At 38.8% G+C, this 18,544-nt stretch overlaps 4 protein-coding genes across 6 annotated transcripts; 2 read left to right on the forward strand and 2 right to left on the reverse strand.

Annotated features, from left to right (window-relative positions):
• Positions 1–1,359: 1,359 nt before the first annotated feature.
• LOC105263253 (ARL14 effector protein) lies at positions 1,360–2,558 on the reverse strand. Its single transcript, XM_011299338.1, has 3 exons — positions 2,170–2,558; positions 1,827–2,107; positions 1,360–1,610 (listed from the first exon to the last, which is right to left on the reverse strand). Exons 1-3 carry the CDS (start codon positions 2,203–2,205, stop codon positions 1,523–1,525), a joined length of 405 nt encoding a protein of 134 aa, XP_011297640.1. The 5' UTR covers positions 2,206–2,558; the 3' UTR covers positions 1,360–1,522.
• Positions 2,559–2,687: 129 nt separating this feature from the next.
• bora (aurora kinase A activator-like protein bora) lies at positions 2,688–5,345 on the forward strand. Its single transcript, XM_011299339.1, has 2 exons — positions 2,688–3,442; positions 3,608–5,345. Exons 1-2 carry the CDS (start codon positions 2,884–2,886, stop codon positions 4,576–4,578), a joined length of 1,530 nt encoding a protein of 509 aa, XP_011297641.1. The 5' UTR covers positions 2,688–2,883; the 3' UTR covers positions 4,579–5,345.
• Positions 5,346–5,502: 157 nt separating this feature from the next.
• On the forward strand, positions 5,503–8,570 carry Plap (phospholipase A2 activator protein). Of its 2 annotated transcripts, XM_011299342.1 has the most exons (4): positions 5,503–5,646; positions 5,764–5,947; positions 6,086–7,967; positions 8,072–8,570. In XM_011299342.1, exons 2-4 carry the CDS (start codon positions 5,811–5,813, stop codon positions 8,396–8,398), a joined length of 2,346 nt encoding a protein of 781 aa, XP_011297644.1. In that variant the 5' UTR covers positions 5,503–5,646; positions 5,764–5,810; the 3' UTR covers positions 8,399–8,570. The 2 variants fall into 2 exon arrangements, with proteins under 2 accessions (XP_011297644.1, XP_011297642.1); XM_011299340.1 differs by having other exon boundaries at positions 5,503–5,947.
• Positions 8,571–9,298: 728 nt separating this feature from the next.
• On the reverse strand, positions 9,299–18,124 carry Mkp3 (Mitogen-activated protein kinase phosphatase 3). 2 transcript variants are annotated; one of them, XM_011299344.1, is made up of 4 exons: positions 16,911–18,124; positions 14,923–15,108; positions 14,192–14,434; positions 9,299–12,804 (listed from the first exon to the last, which is right to left on the reverse strand). In XM_011299344.1, the coding sequence occupies exons 1-4, from the start codon at positions 17,302–17,304 to the stop codon at positions 12,431–12,433; spliced, it is 1,197 nt and encodes a 398-aa protein (XP_011297646.1). In that variant the 5' UTR covers positions 17,305–18,124; the 3' UTR covers positions 9,299–12,430. The 2 variants fall into 2 exon arrangements, with proteins under 2 accessions (XP_011297646.1, XP_011297645.1); XM_011299343.1 differs by having other exon boundaries at positions 14,192–14,437.
• Positions 18,125–18,544: the final 420 nt, after the last annotated feature.

An 18,544-nucleotide genomic window follows, 5' to 3' on the forward strand; every position in this document is an offset into this window, starting at 1 on the left:
CACGACAATAAACACCAAACGAGAGCCGTGCACTGAGCAATCCCGCACTTACCTGACGATAAGTATCTTCAATAGTGGGTATATAGGACTCGCGAAAAGTCCCTTTAACAAATCTCAGTACCAAGGAGCTCTTGCCGACACCCCCAGCCCCAAAAACCACGACTCTATAGTCGTTGCTCTGTTCGGGCATCCTGACATCTGCCGTGGTGAATGATTTAACCCCCGTTAACGGGGTCCCCAGTTAAATAATTTTAAACCAACAAATTCACCCCCTCGTTCAAGTGACACCACTCCTCGCCGGTTGACTTTCAATTGACTTGCCACCACGACGATCAAATCAGGATTCACTATTTCTCCCCTGGTAAATCTCCTTATATAGGAGAATGGCACGACGTAAGGATTTCTAGTTCTTGGGGGTGATATTCCCACCCACTTGCCACAACTTCTGAATGAAGATGATGCGACTTTGGCCTTTACAACGCCTCCTCACACACTTCTCTTCATCAGTTTCACAATCATCCCACGCTGTCTGTTATCAATGCCTCTCTTCTCCCAATCTACGATTATTAATTTATCAATGATAATGAATTCACTGTATCTTCAAGTGGTTGAGTTGTCTGGAAGACCGGATTCACCATAACCACCGGTGAAAATTCAAAAAGATATTGAGCACTTTTACATCTAATTTCAGATTTTCTGATTCCCCTCGTTATTGCACAGCTTCAATCGCTGTAATTAATGATCAACCCGAACGACTGTCAGGGCAATTTTCACACGTTATTCCGAGGGACAATGCTCTAGAGAAAACAGACGAGATCAATCGTGACACTCGTATACACACTGTTATCACCCAACACTGTCTCCATTCACAACAATTTTTATCAGCTATCTTCAATTATTCAGCCATCCGTCAGTCACTGGTACTAATTATGTGGTACGTTAATGCCCAATTAATTTCGTAGACGTTTCGTTGTTATTTTTGCCTTGAGTACTGTTTGTTTGTGGTTTGCAAAGGGTTGGAGGAGAGATATGGAGATCGGTGGAAATTCTCTGGATTGTGATTGTTCGCTGGTGGATGATAATTGCCTTTTGAGAATTTTTTTGTGATGATAAGAATTACCGTATTGGAGAAGGTCTGGAGATTATTCTCAGTGTTGCAGATATAGGGAAAAGACCATCACAGCACACCCTCACTTCAATCGCTTTTAGTTGGAATGATACGAGGATTTGTATCTGCGCCTGTGTGCGCGGTTACTTGCGCATTAAACTTGTCGAGGGATAACGCGTCGTGCTTTTGAAAATCAATAGACCTACGTTAGGGTTGCCGGTGATCAGAAAATGTTAATTAATACCTTGGAATTGATTTAAACAGCTAGGGTAATTCTTTATTATGAGTTTTCAACAATTTTTTTTTTTGCCTGTCCTTAAAATTACTGGAGGATTCGCGTGTTTAGAATTTTATTTATCATTACTGATGGTTTTTCATCGGGAATTTTAGGGCATCGCTTGGCGATGGCGGGAGTTAGGACGTCTTCTTCATGTCTCGATTTTTCATCACCGTGTCACTGCCTTCATTCTCTATGCATTCATATGCCCATCTTCTGTGGACTCTGGTACATGAAACAGAGGGAATTGATGGGTTTAATTTTGGATTTTTGGGTTTTTAGGTCTCGATGGAAATTTTAATTAGGAATGTTCGAGTGTTTTCAGGTTTTTTATTCTCAGGTATTCGTTCACCGATTTTTTACCGTTTTATTCGTTTAAATATTAAGAGAGTATTTAATATCGAGGGATGAAGTTCAAAAGGTGATCTGGAATTGACTCACCTGCACTCATGTCCACATTTGGTCGATCCACATTTGGAGCAGGGGTAGTGACACCCTGGACAATCCTGCCTCAGGCAATCACAGAGATTCATTCCATTCTGCATAAAAATTCCTGACTCATCGTACAACACATGTTTCTTGCTTCCTGGATAAAGTCTTCGTATCTGCTGAGTATTTTTTCGTTTTTCCCGCTCACTGCGTTGAGGATCGAAGTCTCTCAGAATTTTTTTCGCCTCGTTGTCGGCGAATTTTTGTTTGTTCAAAAATGTCCGAGTTCGTTTCTGAAACGTAAAATCATAAATACAAAATTCCACCATGTCGAGACAAATAAAAAAAATCATACCTTCGGGACATCATTATCATCAGTTGAAGAATCCATAACTCCAATCGCTATTTCTCCTCACCCTTATAAATCCACTAACCATAAAAAATCAAGATCATCTGATAATTTATAAAAAAAACTCGCCTGAAAAACTATTCACATTTTTGCAACAACATCGAGGGACCCCCATTTATAATGATTACAATTCACAAATAATAAATTCGTATTTTCCCGCAGAGAATTAATGAATATGCAATTACATATATATCCTTCAATAAAAGGTTAAATTAAAAAATCTGGCATGCATCAGTCATTTGCAGCCAATAAAATGTTTTTGTTATTGTTGACACATTTGATAACCTCACAGTCACATCTGATATCACTAGTGTAAAACCGCGAAAACAGATGATTTAATTCAGGCATGCCAACACTTCCGGTGATTATTGTAGTGATATCGTGAAAGACCCTAGAAGTCAAGCGGAACTAACCTCAACTGAAGAGAGACAGATGATCAAACATTTAAAAACGCCAACGGACGATCTTCAGAGTTCTACAGGGGTTCGGACTCCTGAGCACCTCAATTTATCAATTAAATCACTGTACCACAGCTGCAAATGAATTACAGTTGCTGCAAATTATCCTGTTGAATAATCTCAGCCGAATTTAGTATTAAAAAAACCCAATAAGTGATAATTGTAACTTAAATTGTGATAATCGTGGTAGTAAAAGTGTGAAATGGAGCAAATGCTGTCAACACCCTGTAAGACGAAGGATGAAGAGGATTCCAAGTCCCCCAGGAGTCCTTTCAAGACACCCAGGAAGCAGAACGACAAGAGGGAAAAGCACACCACGTACCATGCGACTGCTACAGGATTTAAACTCATTTCTAATCATATGACTCCACCCTCGGGGATTGCGCGATTCATGGCGAGAAATCCCTTCGACGCTGATCTCACGAATCGCCTGCACCTCTCGGTCATCAGTCCTACGATATTCAGTAAAGTTTCACCCAAGATGCAGGGGTCTCCTGCATTCGCTTGGACAATCGATGAGCTGGCGATAATGACACCGGCAGTGATCGATGAATTCCCTGTGCAGCAGAATCACTGCACAGATCCTGAAGTGGAATTTCACGCTCAGAAAGCTATTGATAAGTTCTTCAGTGAATCACAAATCCATCCGAGCCCCTGGCACACGAGGAAGCAGGCACAACCACTTGTGATGATGACTCCCACGACCAGACCAATCGAGGCCTTGACCATGAGTAGAGCATCTCCACCTGGCACAAAAGACTGTAAGTGATCGAAAGGCTTAATTCATTGTGAAGTTGTGATAGATGCCAATTTCTGGAATTATTTAAAGTCTTGTATTCAATTGGATAAATTATGAAATCCCATGAATTGTTATAATTTTTAACCAGTTGAAAATGAAATTTAATTCAGTGTCTTTCAATTTCCAGGCGCAACCCAAACAGTATTAACTCTTCCCCCAGTTCTCCCAGCAGATCTCGAAGAAGCGCTGAAGCCCTATTTAACCTACACTCAGGACCAGAACACCCCAAGTTCGGAGGACGAAGCGAACTCGAGTAACAACTCCCTCAGGAGAAAGCTCTTCTTCACTCACGACGAGTCAACCGAGGAAGAGGACGAATTGTCATTCGTACTCTCTCCTTTGAAGGATCCATCAAGTCCGCCGCAGAGTGGAATGTTCATGCATGGGACACCCCTAAGAGGTCGTCCTTACTCAATGCAACGAAACCACGGGACCCCCTACACGAACTCCAGAAATCTCTCGCCATTGAATATGTCACCGATCTGCAATCCCACCCTCGACATGTCCTGCCAGAGCATTCAGTCTCGTCGTCGATCAGTCACTCGTCTCGACTTCACAACATTCATGAGCATCGACGTATCCTCTGAGGAAAAAGACCTCCAGACGCCAACATCGACCCACCCCGAGACAATCTTCGAGGAGAGTCTGGAGACAAGGAAACCAGAGGTCGAGGTGAACAAAAATAATACGATTGAGATGGTTTCACTCCTCCAGGAGTCGACGCCCTTCAACCCAGCGATTCCCATAACAATCGAAGTGAGCAAAATCGACAGAGTTAAAGACCTTGGGGACTGGTACAGGAATGTTTCCTGTGAGAGCATCAATGGGCAGAAGCTTGGGACTACCCTCTTGAGGTCTAATTACTCCGAGCAGAGCAGTGCTTTCAATTTTGCACAGGACACTGGATACCAGACGTACAGTATGAATAATACCTCTGATAATCGCAGTATTACTCCGATTAAAAAACAATCCAATTGGAGCGAGAGGATCACCGCTATCAGTGAAATCGATGAGATCAAGTCCTCCAATTGGCAGGAGAATATTGAGAATATGTACAGCTCCACTCCGTCCAAGTACGGGAGACAGAGAGATAATTGACTGGAATAATTTCATTGCTCAATTAATCATAGGTTTGAGTAGGCGTCGAGTGGTAGAACATCGAGAGTTTTTTTTGTGTTTCCCCGCGAATTTTTAATATCATTGACTATCGGAAATTTAATCTAGAGTATTTTCAATAGTTCATGATTTTTTAATCTCATAATCTCCCTTTTAGAAATTTATCGATGAGCCAATGATATTGAGAAAAAAATCAAATAAATTGATTAATTACGGGAAAAATATGAAAAAACTCTTCCTTCTAAAACGATTTTGTAAAAATATCAAAATTGGCTTACAGCTAGATAAATCAATAATGAATGATACGAGAAATGAGTGAACATGATTTTTGGGGTGAATAATATGTGCAATTCTGTGAGCCTGATGACAACCCACTGTTGGCCGTACTGCTATCATTTTAGTCATTATTATTATTAATTTGTCCTGATGATGCCAACGAGGAGAAAATTGTGATATTCAGCCCCATGTAATACGAATGACATCACTCTACTTACGAGTTGAATGCGAGCACTTGCGTCCTGAATGGTTCCACTTTCATACGTGCTGGACTGATGAAATAATACAAAATATAACATGATTCGGTGATTTTATATGGTACAGAATAATACCCAAGAGACTGCAACGAAATCATATTATTCCTCTATTCGGCAGTGGAGACGAGCGAATTGAAAAATAATTTTTATACTTTTTATCATTTTTTAGGAGACGCGCATTAATAAAATGAGGCGATGAATACTTGACTTTACAAATTTTATTGCAGACCTGAATTGAATCAAATTCATTTATTTATTTATTATATAATGGATATTTGATTAAACTGTCAAATTGCTCGACTAAATGCATAAGTGCAACGAGGGAATTTGAAGTTTCCGCCAAAATAAATGCCAAAGTTCCACAATCTACCGTGGCTGTGCAATTTTTGGCCGCCAAAGGAATCAGAGGGAATCAGAGAAATTTACGAGAAACAAAGACGATCCGAAAAACCTCAAGTGCATCTAACAATTCAAGTTAAAACACTCTAACTACTCATTACCATTCCCAAACGATTCGGTAACACCATCAGCTGATTATATTTCTTTAATTGAAATTATTAATTATCCAGCATGAATCTTCATTGATGCAAGGCTAGTCCCCTGCTTGTTTGGTTATGGTGATATTTATTGGTAGGTGACTTGCATAATTCTAATCATCAATACGATAATTCACGTGGAAAGATGGATTCGGCAGAATACAAGTTCAATTGCACATTAGCCGGACATACCGAGGATGTCAGGGCTATTGCATTTTTTGATGATGGCACATTGGTGTCAGCATCGCGTGACAAGACCGCACGTGTATGGAGACCAAGCCGGTACTTATTTTTTTTATTTATCATAATTCCGCACATAATAATTAACTCGACTCTAAGAGAATAAAAGAATTAACTGACTGCAGCAGGAAATAAATAGTACAAATAATCAATAAAAAAAATATGTTATCTCTTCTACAGAGATGGCAGGGAATATACCGAGACAGAAATCTTAAAAGGGCACAAGAACTTCGTGAGTTCAGTGTGCGTTCTTAACCCATCCCCGAAGAATCCTCAGAGTCTCATCATCACAGGCAGCAATGACAAAAAAATCCGAATATATTCTCTGGGTGATGTGGATCCAACTCGGACAATATCTGCCCACGAGGACACTGTGTGCCATCTGCGTAGTGGTTACGAAGAAGGGACATATCTGTCGAGTTCCTGGGACCTCAGTGCAAAACTCTGGAGTCTGGAGAATCCAGAGGAGCCGAGACTGATTCTGCATGGTCACTCGCTGAGTGTCTGGAGTGTTGCTGACCTCAAGAGTGGTTTAATCATCACAGGATCGGCTGATAAAATAGTGATTGTCTGGTCGAGGGATGGAAAGAGCATTCACAAGCTCGAGGGACACACAGATTGTGTGCGTGATATAGCTGTTGTCAAGGAGGATGAATTTCTAACTTGTGCGAATGACTCGACCATCAGGCACTGGAGTGCACTGAGTGGTCAGTGCCTGGGGACATATTATGGTCATGAGAATTTTGTCTACACGATATCTGCTGTTTTAACTGGTGCCATAGTGGCATCGGGGGGAGAAGACATGAGTATCAGGGTGTGGAAGAACGGTGAGAACTGCCAGACAATTATTGTACCCACCACTTCAGTATGGAGTGTCAAAATTCTACCTAATGGGGACATTGCTGCTGGCTCATCAGATGGACTTGTCAGGATTTTCTCGGCTGACTCTCAGCGCCATGCCAGTGCTGAGGTCCTCGAGTCCTGGGAGAAGTGCGTCACTGAGCATCAGGCACACGCCAAGTTGAACGAACAGATTAAAATTAATCAGTTGCCTGATGCCACTGCTCTCACTATTCCTGGCCGCAAGGATGGTGAGACCCTCATGGTCAGAGAGGATGGTAAGGGAATCGCGTACAGCTGGTCAGCTGGTGAACAGACATGGGTGAGGATCGGTGAAATTATTGGCGCCAGTGGCAACTCCTCCAGGAGTATGTACAATGGAAAGGAATACGATTACGTGTTCTCGGTTGATATTCAGGATGGGGTACCACCACTCAAGCTGCCGTATAATAAAACCGAAGATCCTTGGCAGGCTGCCCAGAAATTCATTCATCAGCATGGACTCAGTCAGATGTTCTTAGATCAAGTGGCCAATTTTATCGTGAAAAATTCAAAAAGCACTCCAGCTCTTCAGCCTTCCTCGAGTTACGCCGATCCTTTCACCGGTGGAAGTCGCTACATTCCTGGTTCTGGACACTCAAATACTTCTAATGCAACTGCATCAGTTCCCAATCCAGATCCCTTCACTGGAATCACAGCAGCCTCTCAGGAATCAGCTGGCTCAGCCCCAGTCTACATTCCCCATCGAAGCTACTTGAGGCTGGAGCAGGCAAATGCTACTGCCATTCTTGATAAATTAAAGGAATTCAATGCCAAATGGAATTCCCTTGATGCATGTACAGATAAAATATCAGAGGAAACATTGCATGCTGTTGTGGATCTGATAAAAAATGACACTTCTGATGATAATACAGAAGGAATAACTGCCTTATGGAAAATCCTAGTGGATTGGCCACAGGAATTCTCCTTTCCAGGTCTTGACGTTGCGAGACTTGCTGTTCTTCATCAGTGCTCCAATCGACACATATGTTTTGAGAAGCTGCTCCCGATTGTCTATCGTCATACGTCTGCTGATGCTGTACCTGCGAATCAAATGCTCGCCTTCAGACTACTTGCAAATATGTTCACCCAAGAGACTGGTGAACAATTTGGTTTCGATTATAGTGAATGTTTTTTGAATCTACTCCTCAATTTGTCATCATTTGGCAGTAAAAATAATCAGGTAATGAGTGATAGTATCCTTTAGTAAAAAAAAAATAAGCCGAAATTAATTTTGAATGACTTTGGATGAAGTTTATTGAATAATTTCCTTTTTGTACACCACAGGTTGCTATATCGACGTACATCCTGAATTTAAGCATTGCACTCAACAAACGAGACGATTTACTGAGCAAAAATCGAGCCCTCAGTACGATATTGACAATACTGCCGAAATTCAAGGAGGTTGAGGGCATTTTCCGTGCACTAGTTGCCCTAGGTACTTTAATTGCTGGCACTTCACATGACGATAATCGAAGGCAACTCATTCAACTGGTTAAAAATTCCGAAGCTACTGTACACAATCTGAAAACCATGGCAAACAGCAAATCTATGCACGATCCGCATGGAAAAGTTGCCAAATGCTCGACTGAAATACTTGCTTTGATTGTGTAAATGTGAAAAAAATGTATATCCTATTTTTTTTCAACTTATGTATTCGCCGAATAAAGGAAATAAAAAATCCTGGCATATCACTGTCTGAGTCGAGTATTAACTTCTGAAAATTACAATAATTTTATAATTTAATCCGGATCATACTATAAATTCTGAAATTCCTCATTTCAGTCCGTGGTATTAAAAATGAATTATTTATTAAAAAAATGAAAAAATTCCCAAATTCTCCATATTTTACAAACTTTTCTGAAAAAATGAAGTTGATGATTTTGTAATTGTTTAAGAGTTGGAAATAAATAAACAGTTTACGGAATTCGTAGCTTGAAGTAATCCTACTCTCTAGAAATAAATAAAGGATATAATTACCTGAAGTGTGATAATCCATTTTGAATCTCCGATGCAAAATTCACGGTGAAAATGAATTCTGTACAATTGCATCGGTCAGGTAATACTCATTATATATTTTCTAAATGAAAGTTACGTCCAAGTATGTACAACGATGAATATGAAATTAGAATTTTTGCAATATACATAATATCTGATTTAATATTTTCCGGCCATGTGTGCCTGATAAACGTACAACAGACAACAGTGTACTAGTAGAATATTATTATTATATGTAGTAACATTAAATATATAACGTATGTGAATTTATACGATTATATCTATACATAACTATACATTTTCGTGATTGTTTTGTTTATATTATTCTGGTATTTTTGTGGATTTTATAGTCTTAGAGTTGAGGAGAAGAGGGAGATGGGGCAGAATGAATCTTTATTCCATTCTCATCATCTCATAAAAAAAAATATTATAAAATAATTCAACGTCAGAAGTTCCACCGAAATTTCTCAGATTTTCGCTATTCGACGAGGAGACAGAAAATATTTAGCAAACGAATGTGTGAATACATTTTTATTAAAATTTTTTGAAACATGAAAATTAAAAAAAAATCGCCAAATTAGTAATTACATGATTCATTATGCCCTGTTCACCCCTCCTTATACGAGGCACTTCACATCAATTCAAACAGCTGTAACTTTTGGATTGAGAATCCAGTTTCTTAAAAATATTCATGGCAATACAACCCCTGATTGATAGCTCTTGCTTGTCGACGCGAAGTGTCTCATACGAGTGAATAACATTTACATTACATTCATGTTAGTTATCAATTACTCATCGATAGACGATACACATATTACATTGAGATAGTTATGGTTTTCAGGCCATTACGGCATAGCGAGGGGGAATGTCATTTGATTTCCTTCTTTTCCGTATTTATTTTATATTTATAAAAATAAAATTTCATCGCATCCTGAAGAACTTGTCCACTCAGACGGAAAGAATATCTAGTAATGATTTATTTCTCGCAAACCAGTCATATCTCGTATATTTACAATACGTGCATTTGCCGGAGAATTTCAGTAGTATATTATTTCCGTGTGAATTACAATAATAATTGTTCCAACGTTTAGTTATGAAAATACATCGTAATTTTGTAAACAGGGAAATTGTTGATGATTTTCAGGGAATCGATTGAAGTTAACAATTGAATTTCACAATTCTCCCAATAAAACGTAAAATTCAATGATGGAACGTAAATGAGAGGACGTTATTTTCGAAAAACCTCTCGGTATTTCTAACCACCAGTGAAAAAACATCACGTATTAAAATCACCTTGCACACCACATAATGATCGAACCTATCGAACAATCTCTACAACATAGTCAATGATATTTCAATTGAAAGATTCCACTAGCGAAATCTAAAAAGTCCTTATCTACCTATGAAAAATCAATTTGGTTTTATTTCCTTAATAACTCTAACGCTTTTGTACAGAATAAAGAGGATACTGAATCGTCCTAAATATCTTTCAGTTTCTCAGCAGATAAAACAACTGGCGGAATGCCCTTCACAAAAAAATGCATTTACTCATGATCTTTCACTGCTTCAATGAAAGATGAGTCATATCTAGTTTCACGACGTACACTTTGGAAGCCAAATCAACAAATAACTTTCTAATTGCAATGAGCCCACGTGAATAACGTGCTCCCACGACTTTTATCGAACGCAAGGTGCAATATATATTCCAATATATACGCGTCAACCTTTTATTTTCAAATCACGTATGAAAGATATTTTTTTTTTCTCACTATTTCCTCCGAATACGTGACAGAACGGAATTATCAGGCTGCTTCCTCCATTTTAGATCTCATCCATCTCTTAATTACATCAGATAATTGACGATTATACCGAAGAAATGTCACACAGCCCCGATAATCGACGTCTTCAAAGATAATAATACGAATATATAATATACAGCATTGTGATTCAATAATGCTGAACAACAGGTATAAAATTATACTCTAAAAATACGTATGGACATCTTTGTTAATTGCTGAATGATTTGCTACACCGATACAATATCAATATTTCATGAATAAGTAATGCTCTCCATTCGTTCTTCTCAATATCAGATCAATCAAATATCAGATACACTGCTAGAGTCATTAACTATTGCTTATCCATTTTTATATTTTAATCTATTGCATTATCTTTCTACTGTCGAATCGCACGTCCATGTGTTTTTCTGCTCCCATCGATTATAATTAAAATAACATATCAATCATGCCACTAGGTAAATTGTACGTTGCATTACAATTAATCGCAGATTTTATTTCCATTCCCACTGTTACATCAATTTATCGAATACTTTCAAGAGTTCAATACTGCGATTACAACGAATTGGAACATTTATCAATCAAATTAATCAAAATAAGTATAAAAAAGAAGTCAGTTTTCTACTAGATCTCTCTGTTTTACGTAGAAGTATTAACAGTCCTATCTACTCTCTCCCTAAATCATGACGCATATTTCATTGATGCGTCATGATTTTTACCGTAGAGAAATGAGAACGAGAATTCAAAAGAAAAATATCGTATAGTAAGGTAGTGTGGAAAGGCGTATGGAAACACGAGGCAGGAAGCTGTGGTTTCTTCGACTCATTCTATATAACACGCGCGAATGTTCGTATCTAGATTCAATTTATCAAGGTGTCTTAATGTGACTAATAAATTGACAGGATTTTATTCTAAGGAACACGCGTTTATATAGAAACGTCAGGTTGTAAAAATTTTTCCCCTGACCTGCAGGAGTGGAATTACTTTAGGGGATAGATATGGATTATTTAATATGGACTTGGTAGATTAAATTAAAGTTCTAAATGTGCTGAAAGGAAATACTCGTTTCGTACGAACCTCGGGAGGATCCCTTTAATGAAATTAATTGTATCATTTTTTTCATTTCTTCAAGCTCCGGTGCGTCGGTTAAATAAATCGTCAGATAAAACGAACATAAATTTAGGTCAGCGGATTATTTTAACGCGAATTTATCTCAGGTAGGGGAATATCAAAATAATTTCTAGGTTTCGTCAGTGTCAGCTTGCATGAAGTAATTAATTGAAAATCCCGAATATGTACGTTTTCAGCGGATTCTTCAGTTTTATCTGTGAGAAGTGAAAAGAATGTAGCTGAGAGCCCTCAGGCTGTGCCCGGTTATTTAACATGAGTTTGAAACAAATTCCCTTGAATATGAAATTAATAAACAAAACAAAAGATATTATTAAACATGAAATTTCGCGATGAACGTGAATGAATAAAAAATGCTTTCATGTATTCAATTTCAAATCCATAAAAAAAAAATCTGAATTCAATAAAAAAAAAAATTGAATGGCTTTGAAAAAATTATTCCATTGAAGGGACGACAGCATTCGAAAGAGTTGATGGAAATATTTAATAATGAATCATTTCTAGATGAAAAAAATCTACCAAGTCGCCTCACTCACACGCGCACACATTTCCAAGTGAAAATTATCGGTCTGTATCGAAATGTTCGACCAGCGAACCGCTCCCATTTAATATGCAACATGATTAAACATTAGTACTGGCATTAATGTACAGATGAAATAAAAATCAACGACAAATGGGGCAGGGGAGGGACCTAAAATTTGTATTGGGTCCCCCCAGGCCCGTCTCATTCAGCTGGAGTACTGGCTGCCCACCTATCAAATTCAATTCCCGAATCAGGACTCAGGCCGAGATCCAGTGGACTCAGAAAACTCGGGGCTGGACAATTGCATGGCCCATTGGGCTGACAGGCCCCAATGCATCGCTGATTATTGCGTTTACGATCGTCACGATCCCTCAGCTCGCGCTCAAAGCTGTGCAGCTGCTCCATGAAATGAAAATTCGGTGCAACATTTGATTTTCTACTTCGCACTAGATTAAACGCGTCGTTCAGACTCAAATTGCACTTGTGCATTAGATATGCTATTGTTATCGTGACAGATCGCGATACACCGGCTAGGCAATGGACTAGTATACCCTTGTCCAAATTTCGTGCTTCCTCTGAAAAATTTCAAGACAAATTTACATTTTAAATATATTCTCATAATTCAATCCGTAGAGAATTCATGGGATTTTCCAGGGAAAGGATCAGAATTGGATGAAAAAATTTCTGGAAACAATTATTTTATTATCAATATTCATTAAATGCGAATTGAAACTCAATTATTTGAATTCACCCGATGAATTATTGGAAGGTGATGAATTGTTTATGAATAAAAAAGCTCGGATTTTGAGGGATCAATGAATTTGGTAATTACTCATTGTGCAGCGTAAATATTTGATGTTTTAATGTGCAACATGAAAGGGAAAAGACACAACGGAATGAACGAAGACATAAAGGGAAAGATATGACCACTAATAACCCATGAAAGGAACTGACAATTGCATGTACATAAATACCCATAACTACAAGCACAGATCTTATCCCACCTTTAAAAAAAAATGGTAAATAAGATAACAATGCTTTCATGTTCAACCGTTTCCGTCGCCCATGTAAGTACACTTTCTATGTTCCAAAGCGGATATCCGTTGTTTAATTGTCTACTGCGCAGTGGATATTTCAGTGTTGCTCACCATATGGGAAAATTGCTATTCATAAGAAATCCCTACTACTAGGCATTTCAGAGCAAACGCAGTCCTTTCGCACCGGAAAATCTATTTAAGACACGCCCAATCCGGATATTCAAACGTCAAGAGGAAATAGTATAATCGTTCTTGAATTGTAATCCATTCATGATCCGTTGAAAAAATATCCAACTTCACTTTCAATACACGACACTCCATATCTGGAAATCTACGAATAATACGCCATTTTGTATGAGAAACTTTTTTGCAGAGGAGATAAATATCTGCAAAAAATTTTCAACACAAAATTCTCTATCTCGCTCAAGTACCGAGATATTTGCGGGAAACTAATCATCCCTGGAGTGAAATTTACTTGTTCTGTTCTACCACTCTACAGAAGCATTCCTACTCAATTCCATTTACGACTTTTATACAATCAGCTCGATTGAACCTCGGGGGGGGCATCTGCACGGTGTTACTCACGGATTAAATTTTACGTTTACGTCGAATGCCAAGAGACCATTGAACTCCGTTTATTATGGTAACATAGTGGGGCATCAGAAGCATACAAACTAGGGGTCAGGTACAATAAGTTACGAGAAGGAGATTAATCTAACTTTCCTCGCTGAATTACAACCGCCTAATGATTCCACAGGAACGACCACCAATTAATGATTTTCATAAATTATTATAAATGAATTATCCGGTTGAATTATCCCACGCAAATTAATTCTCTCTCTCCATCAATTTTTTTCATTATTTAATTGAGTGATTTTTTGGGGATGAATTCTGCAATTCAAATAATAGACAAATGAATTCTTACCGATGAATTGAATAGCCTGTGGAAAGAAGCTAGCCAAATTCTGACTCCAGTGATCGCTGATGGGTATCTGCATGTATTTTATGGCACCCGCGCTTTCAAAAACATTTGGCAGGTCGGGTGTTACATTAAGAATGTACTGTATCCGATGGCGTGCCAGGGCCTCGTGATCCTCGCTGTTTGCTGCATTGCCGAGATATAGATGCGGTAGAATTTCCACGGGGAAGTCTTTATCCTCGTCTGGGCCTACTTGTAATCCAAAAAAAAATCAAGTCATTCTATCGTTAAAAATATTTAATTCAAAATAAAACCGTTAAATCATTTTAATTGCTACTCAAAAGTCAATCCAAAGAAAATCATTGAGAGTTAATCAATAATAATTTGACATTTCCCTATCAGACTTCCGCTGAAATGTTGATTTAATTATAATCTCAATTAGTATTCATAAATATTTTTAATTGAGTAATTAATGTACGTGTGGGCTTGAAGGAAAATGTCAAAAGAATTCTCGCAGCTGGGGGTAATTCATACAAAAAAATTGCAATGAACAATTAACAAAGACTGGAAATTGTTTTTGTAGCTAAAAATATTTCCGACAGAATCCATTTTTTTCTGGATCCAATTATCCAGACTGCTATCAGTCTGTTAAATTTTAATTGTACACTCGTGAATTCATATCATCAACTTATCAGTGGGCAATGACTCAATATCTGAGTCAACTGTTCATATCTTACCGACAGAATCGCAAGTGCTATCGCTATCACTGTCGGAGTAGGCTCTTGTAGGAGGTGTGGAAATTCTCAGCGATCGTAATCCCATCAGTTCTCCAACATTGGTATCCTGACCGGTTTGTCCCTCAGTATTTGCTTGACTGCCCTCACACCACTCTGGATATCGGTCTCGAAATGCTCCAAAGCCTCCTACAACATCAAGTTTCACACATCGATTATATTTCACTAGCGATTTTTTTTTTTTCAAATAATCCATTTCCCATCCGCCAACGTCAGACATTTTTTTAAGAATCAAAAAGAATTAAAAAATATTTCACCACCTGGCAACTCGGGCCCGCATAAAGCCTGAGGATTGTTAATGCCATCATTTTTTTTTATCTCTTTCACTTGCTCATTGTAACGAAGCTAAACTAGCTCAATTGATCGATTTATTACTGAACTTCGAATATTAAAAAATCAGTGTCCGTTATGCCCTGTAATAATTACGTTTCATTTTCATGAGTTTATTTTCCTCTCGGTGCGGACTTTGAAATTGAAATTCGCTCTTCCTTGAGAAAATTCTGTTTCAATTCAATTTATTTCTCCTTTGATGTTACAGAAATTCCCATTGTTTTTCATCTAGACCAGCCAGTGGTTTCTCCCACGTTTCCCGTACTAATGAACATCAGGATATAAATAAATAAATAATAATAGATTTCGTATTCTCGTCTGAAAGCCTTTCCAATTACTAATCCATCTTTTAATACAATTCTTCATTTTTATTTATAATTATATGTCACTTGAACTCGTAGCGGGTGAAAAAAAAAATCGGCTGATTCATCCAGAAAAAGACGTTTCATTCGATTCGAGGGGAAAAATCTATGGAATTTGAGGCGTCTCTGAGAATATAAAATAAATTCCTCGAGAATTCCAGAAAGCCAAGAATTTAACAATAATTTTTTATTTAACCGTCTCGATTTTTCCATAAAATCATTTTCATCATTCCAAAATGTCAATCATTCATTTCTAATTCCCATATCACTAACAATCTCAATTAATCCAACAATTGATGAATTTTATAAATTTAATATTGCATAATGTTATTATCACTGTAAAACCATAAAAATCATTGCAATGAAAAAAAGTGAGGAGTGACTCCCCGATATATCAGAACTAATTTCTCTCCAGTGGCTACGAAACCTGTCATAATCCCGCCATTTACGCGCGTGCAAAACAAAATGTTAATATATGTAAATTCCACCTACAGAGCAAGAATGAATAAAGATCTCTGAGAGGGTGAATGGACTGGCTATACCCTAGGCGTTCCTGAGTGGTTGGCCATCGAATCAACAGTGAAATCAGATGTCAAAGGGAAAAGAAAGGAAAGCCTAACGCCAACTCCAAATCAATATTTCATTCACAACTCCATGCCGGCTGGCTCGACCACCAGTTCAGCTGATATCTCACCGATACAATCACGTGATGAATACCCAACATTTCCGGTCTGATATGCCCTCGACAAACGATGATATCATCCCCGAGACATCCCACCCCCATTTCTCCTCCTCCTGAGATCAATAATTGTGTAATCACTGGATTTAATTTCTCCCGATTTATAACCGGAGAATTAAATTCCGTCTCATTGACCAATAGGGTCGCCCACACGATAATCCAACCATCCGTACACCCATACACACCCATAAACACCCATAAATCCAATGTAGATAAACATGAGACAGCCCCCGAAGTATAAAAAACATTAAAAAAATAATTCAGCAGCCAAGTGGTGAAAGGAGACAAGTTGCATTTGAGTTTTTCGTAAATATCTCAAAAACCAAGGGAGATATGAAATTTTTTGTCATGACCTTCCTTATACCTCGCAATTATCTCCACAAAAAACCTCTCAATAAAAATTTCATCATCTCCCGTAGATCCGGAGATATTCCGGCTTGAATCTTCTACTCCCCGAAAAAATGTCAATTTGTTTATGCAAAATTGAATAATTGTCTCACCAATGAGTGTAGCGACGCATCCACCGCAGTTCCTGAGTCGCCTGCTGAGCACCTGAATAGTTTCGCCCTGATGTCCTGGTGGATCCGTAGTATCCCCAACGAGGATAAAAGTCCCCCTGTTATCATCATCTCCATACAAAAAGGCTTCAACCCTGTTCCTCAGCTCAATAGATCTTATTGTCGCTAATAAGTCAACCTTGCCAGCAGCTAAACGCCTCAACATAATACTGGGTATAGCCAGAGACACTGATCCCCTGACATGAGCCTCTAAAAAGTCCGAATGGCCCCTGCAATCGAGTATCAGGAGCCTCTCAGGTCCACCCTGAGACCTCAATTCCCTGAAGAGCCACTCAACCCTCACAAAGCCCTCCTCGCCCATACCCTCCCCCGGCATTTTTACTCACTTCCCCTCATACACCCAAACCACCATAAAAATTCCCAAAATTAATATCCCCTCAAAAAAATAAACGATCAATTATTCACCAGAGACCAGAGGTGCGATTATCCCGTCTCGTTTTCCCCATTATTGATCGAGACAACGTATTTAGTCGGTGTATCACAACCAGATAAAACAAATACAATATTTAATTCCACCCTACAACATCCAATCCCCAACCCAATTCACTCCATCAACGACTAATTACTCTCCAATCATCAATCAACAATACATCATCAATACATCATCCTGCGTATTTATCATCCACTCATCCCTCACGCCACAATAGCCATTGACAATGAGAAAAAAAATAACTCGCGTCCTCTGATTCTCATGTTTTCAATCTCTGCTGGATGGATGCTGCGCGAATAATGGACCAGTTCACCCAATTTTCAATTTCCTTCCCCAGTTTATTATTTATCCTGCATTCCACCCTATCCACTCCAACCGGCACTTCATTCCGCCACTGATCTTTCACTTATGTCTCTCATCACAGTTCAGTGCATCATCACCGATAGGAGATGAAGAAATAAAAAAAACGATGGTATTAACAAATTGGAGCTGTTAATTACACCAGTCACTGGGAATTTGGAGGATCGGTCGAGCCGATGGAGATTGATCACTGAATGTTTTAATATTAATGTCACACAGCACTCCCACGGTGATATTTAACCGTCTTGATCAAGCCACAATTGTCCCTGGTTTATCAGAGGCTTGTGGAACTTGTCAAGTGCCCACGATGGTTGGAGCGGAGAGGCAGCCACACCTTGTCACTAGCGTCCTTCCTTGGAGAATGGGCAAATGGCGTCTGCTACGATCAGCGCAGAGAGGAATAATCGTGTTCCATTGGTTGAAAGTCACATGGTACGGGGCTTGCCACCAATCGGATAGCAGTCTGACGTCAGTTCATTGACAAAAGATGTTTTCATTAACGAGGCGTGGGTTGTGTTCGGCTGTTGGGGGGGACACGCAAGTGGTAAATAAGCACTGGAGGGCGAGGGGATTTCAGCTCGACATATTCTACACCTACAATATATTCGGGATTACTCCATTTTTTTTTTTTATCATCCAACCCCGGGTCGTGGTGATTACTCATTATTTTTGGGGGTTTATTGCGATTTTATGGAAATTCTCAGATGGATTCATCAATGGAGCTCTGGCGAGAGGAGTGGGAGTTGATGGGATTTTTTACCAAGAG

Source organism: Fopius arisanus, unplaced genomic scaffold (assembly GCF_000806365.1).
Source record: "Fopius arisanus strain USDA-PBARC FA_bdor unplaced genomic scaffold, ASM80636v1 scaffold00014, whole genome shotgun sequence".
Taxonomy (NCBI): domain Eukaryota; kingdom Metazoa; phylum Arthropoda; class Insecta; order Hymenoptera; family Braconidae; genus Fopius; species Fopius arisanus.

What these genes read in the sequence shown, in the direction of transcription:
- LOC105263253 (XM_011299338.1), bottom strand. Translation starts at nt 2,205, where the DNA reads ATGGATTCTTCAACTGATGATAATGATGTCCCGAAG. An exon ending in ATGATAATGATGTCCCGAAG is followed by an intron (nt 2,108 to 2,169) that starts GTATGATTTTTT and finishes TTTACGTTTCAG; the next exon opens with AAACGAACTCGGACATTTTT. An exon ending in AAATGTGGACATGAGTGCAG is followed by an intron (nt 1,611 to 1,826) that starts GTGAGTCAATTC and finishes TTCATGTACCAG; the next exon opens with AGTCCACAGAAGATGGGCAT.
- bora (XM_011299339.1), top strand. Translation starts at nt 2,884, where the DNA reads ATGGAGCAAATGCTGTCAACACCCTGTAAGACGAAGGATGAAGAGGAT. An exon ending in TCCACCTGGCACAAAAGACT is followed by an intron (nt 3,443 to 3,607) that starts GTAAGTGATCGA and finishes TTCAATTTCCAG; the next exon opens with GCGCAACCCAAACAGTATTA.
- Plap (XM_011299340.1), top strand. Translation starts at nt 5,811, where the DNA reads ATGGATTCGGCAGAATACAAGTTCAATTGCACATTAGCCGGACATACC. An exon ending in CGTGTATGGAGACCAAGCCG is followed by an intron (nt 5,948 to 6,085) that starts GTACTTATTTTT and finishes TCTCTTCTACAG; the next exon opens with AGATGGCAGGGAATATACCG. An exon ending in TTGGCAGTAAAAATAATCAG is followed by an intron (nt 7,968 to 8,071) that starts GTAATGAGTGAT and finishes TGTACACCACAG; the next exon opens with GTTGCTATATCGACGTACAT.
- Mkp3 (XM_011299343.1), bottom strand. Translation starts at nt 17,304, where the DNA reads ATGCCGGGGGAGGGTATGGGCGAGGAGGGCTTTGTGAGGGTTGAGTGG. An exon ending in TAGCACTTGCGATTCTGTCG is followed by an intron (nt 14,438 to 14,922) that starts GTAAGATATGAA and finishes TTGGATTACAAG; the next exon opens with TAGGCCCAGACGAGGATAAA. An exon ending in ACAGGCTATTCAATTCATCG is followed by an intron (nt 12,805 to 14,191) that starts GTAAGAATTCAT and finishes GAAATTTTTCAG; the next exon opens with AGGAAGCACGAAATTTGGAC.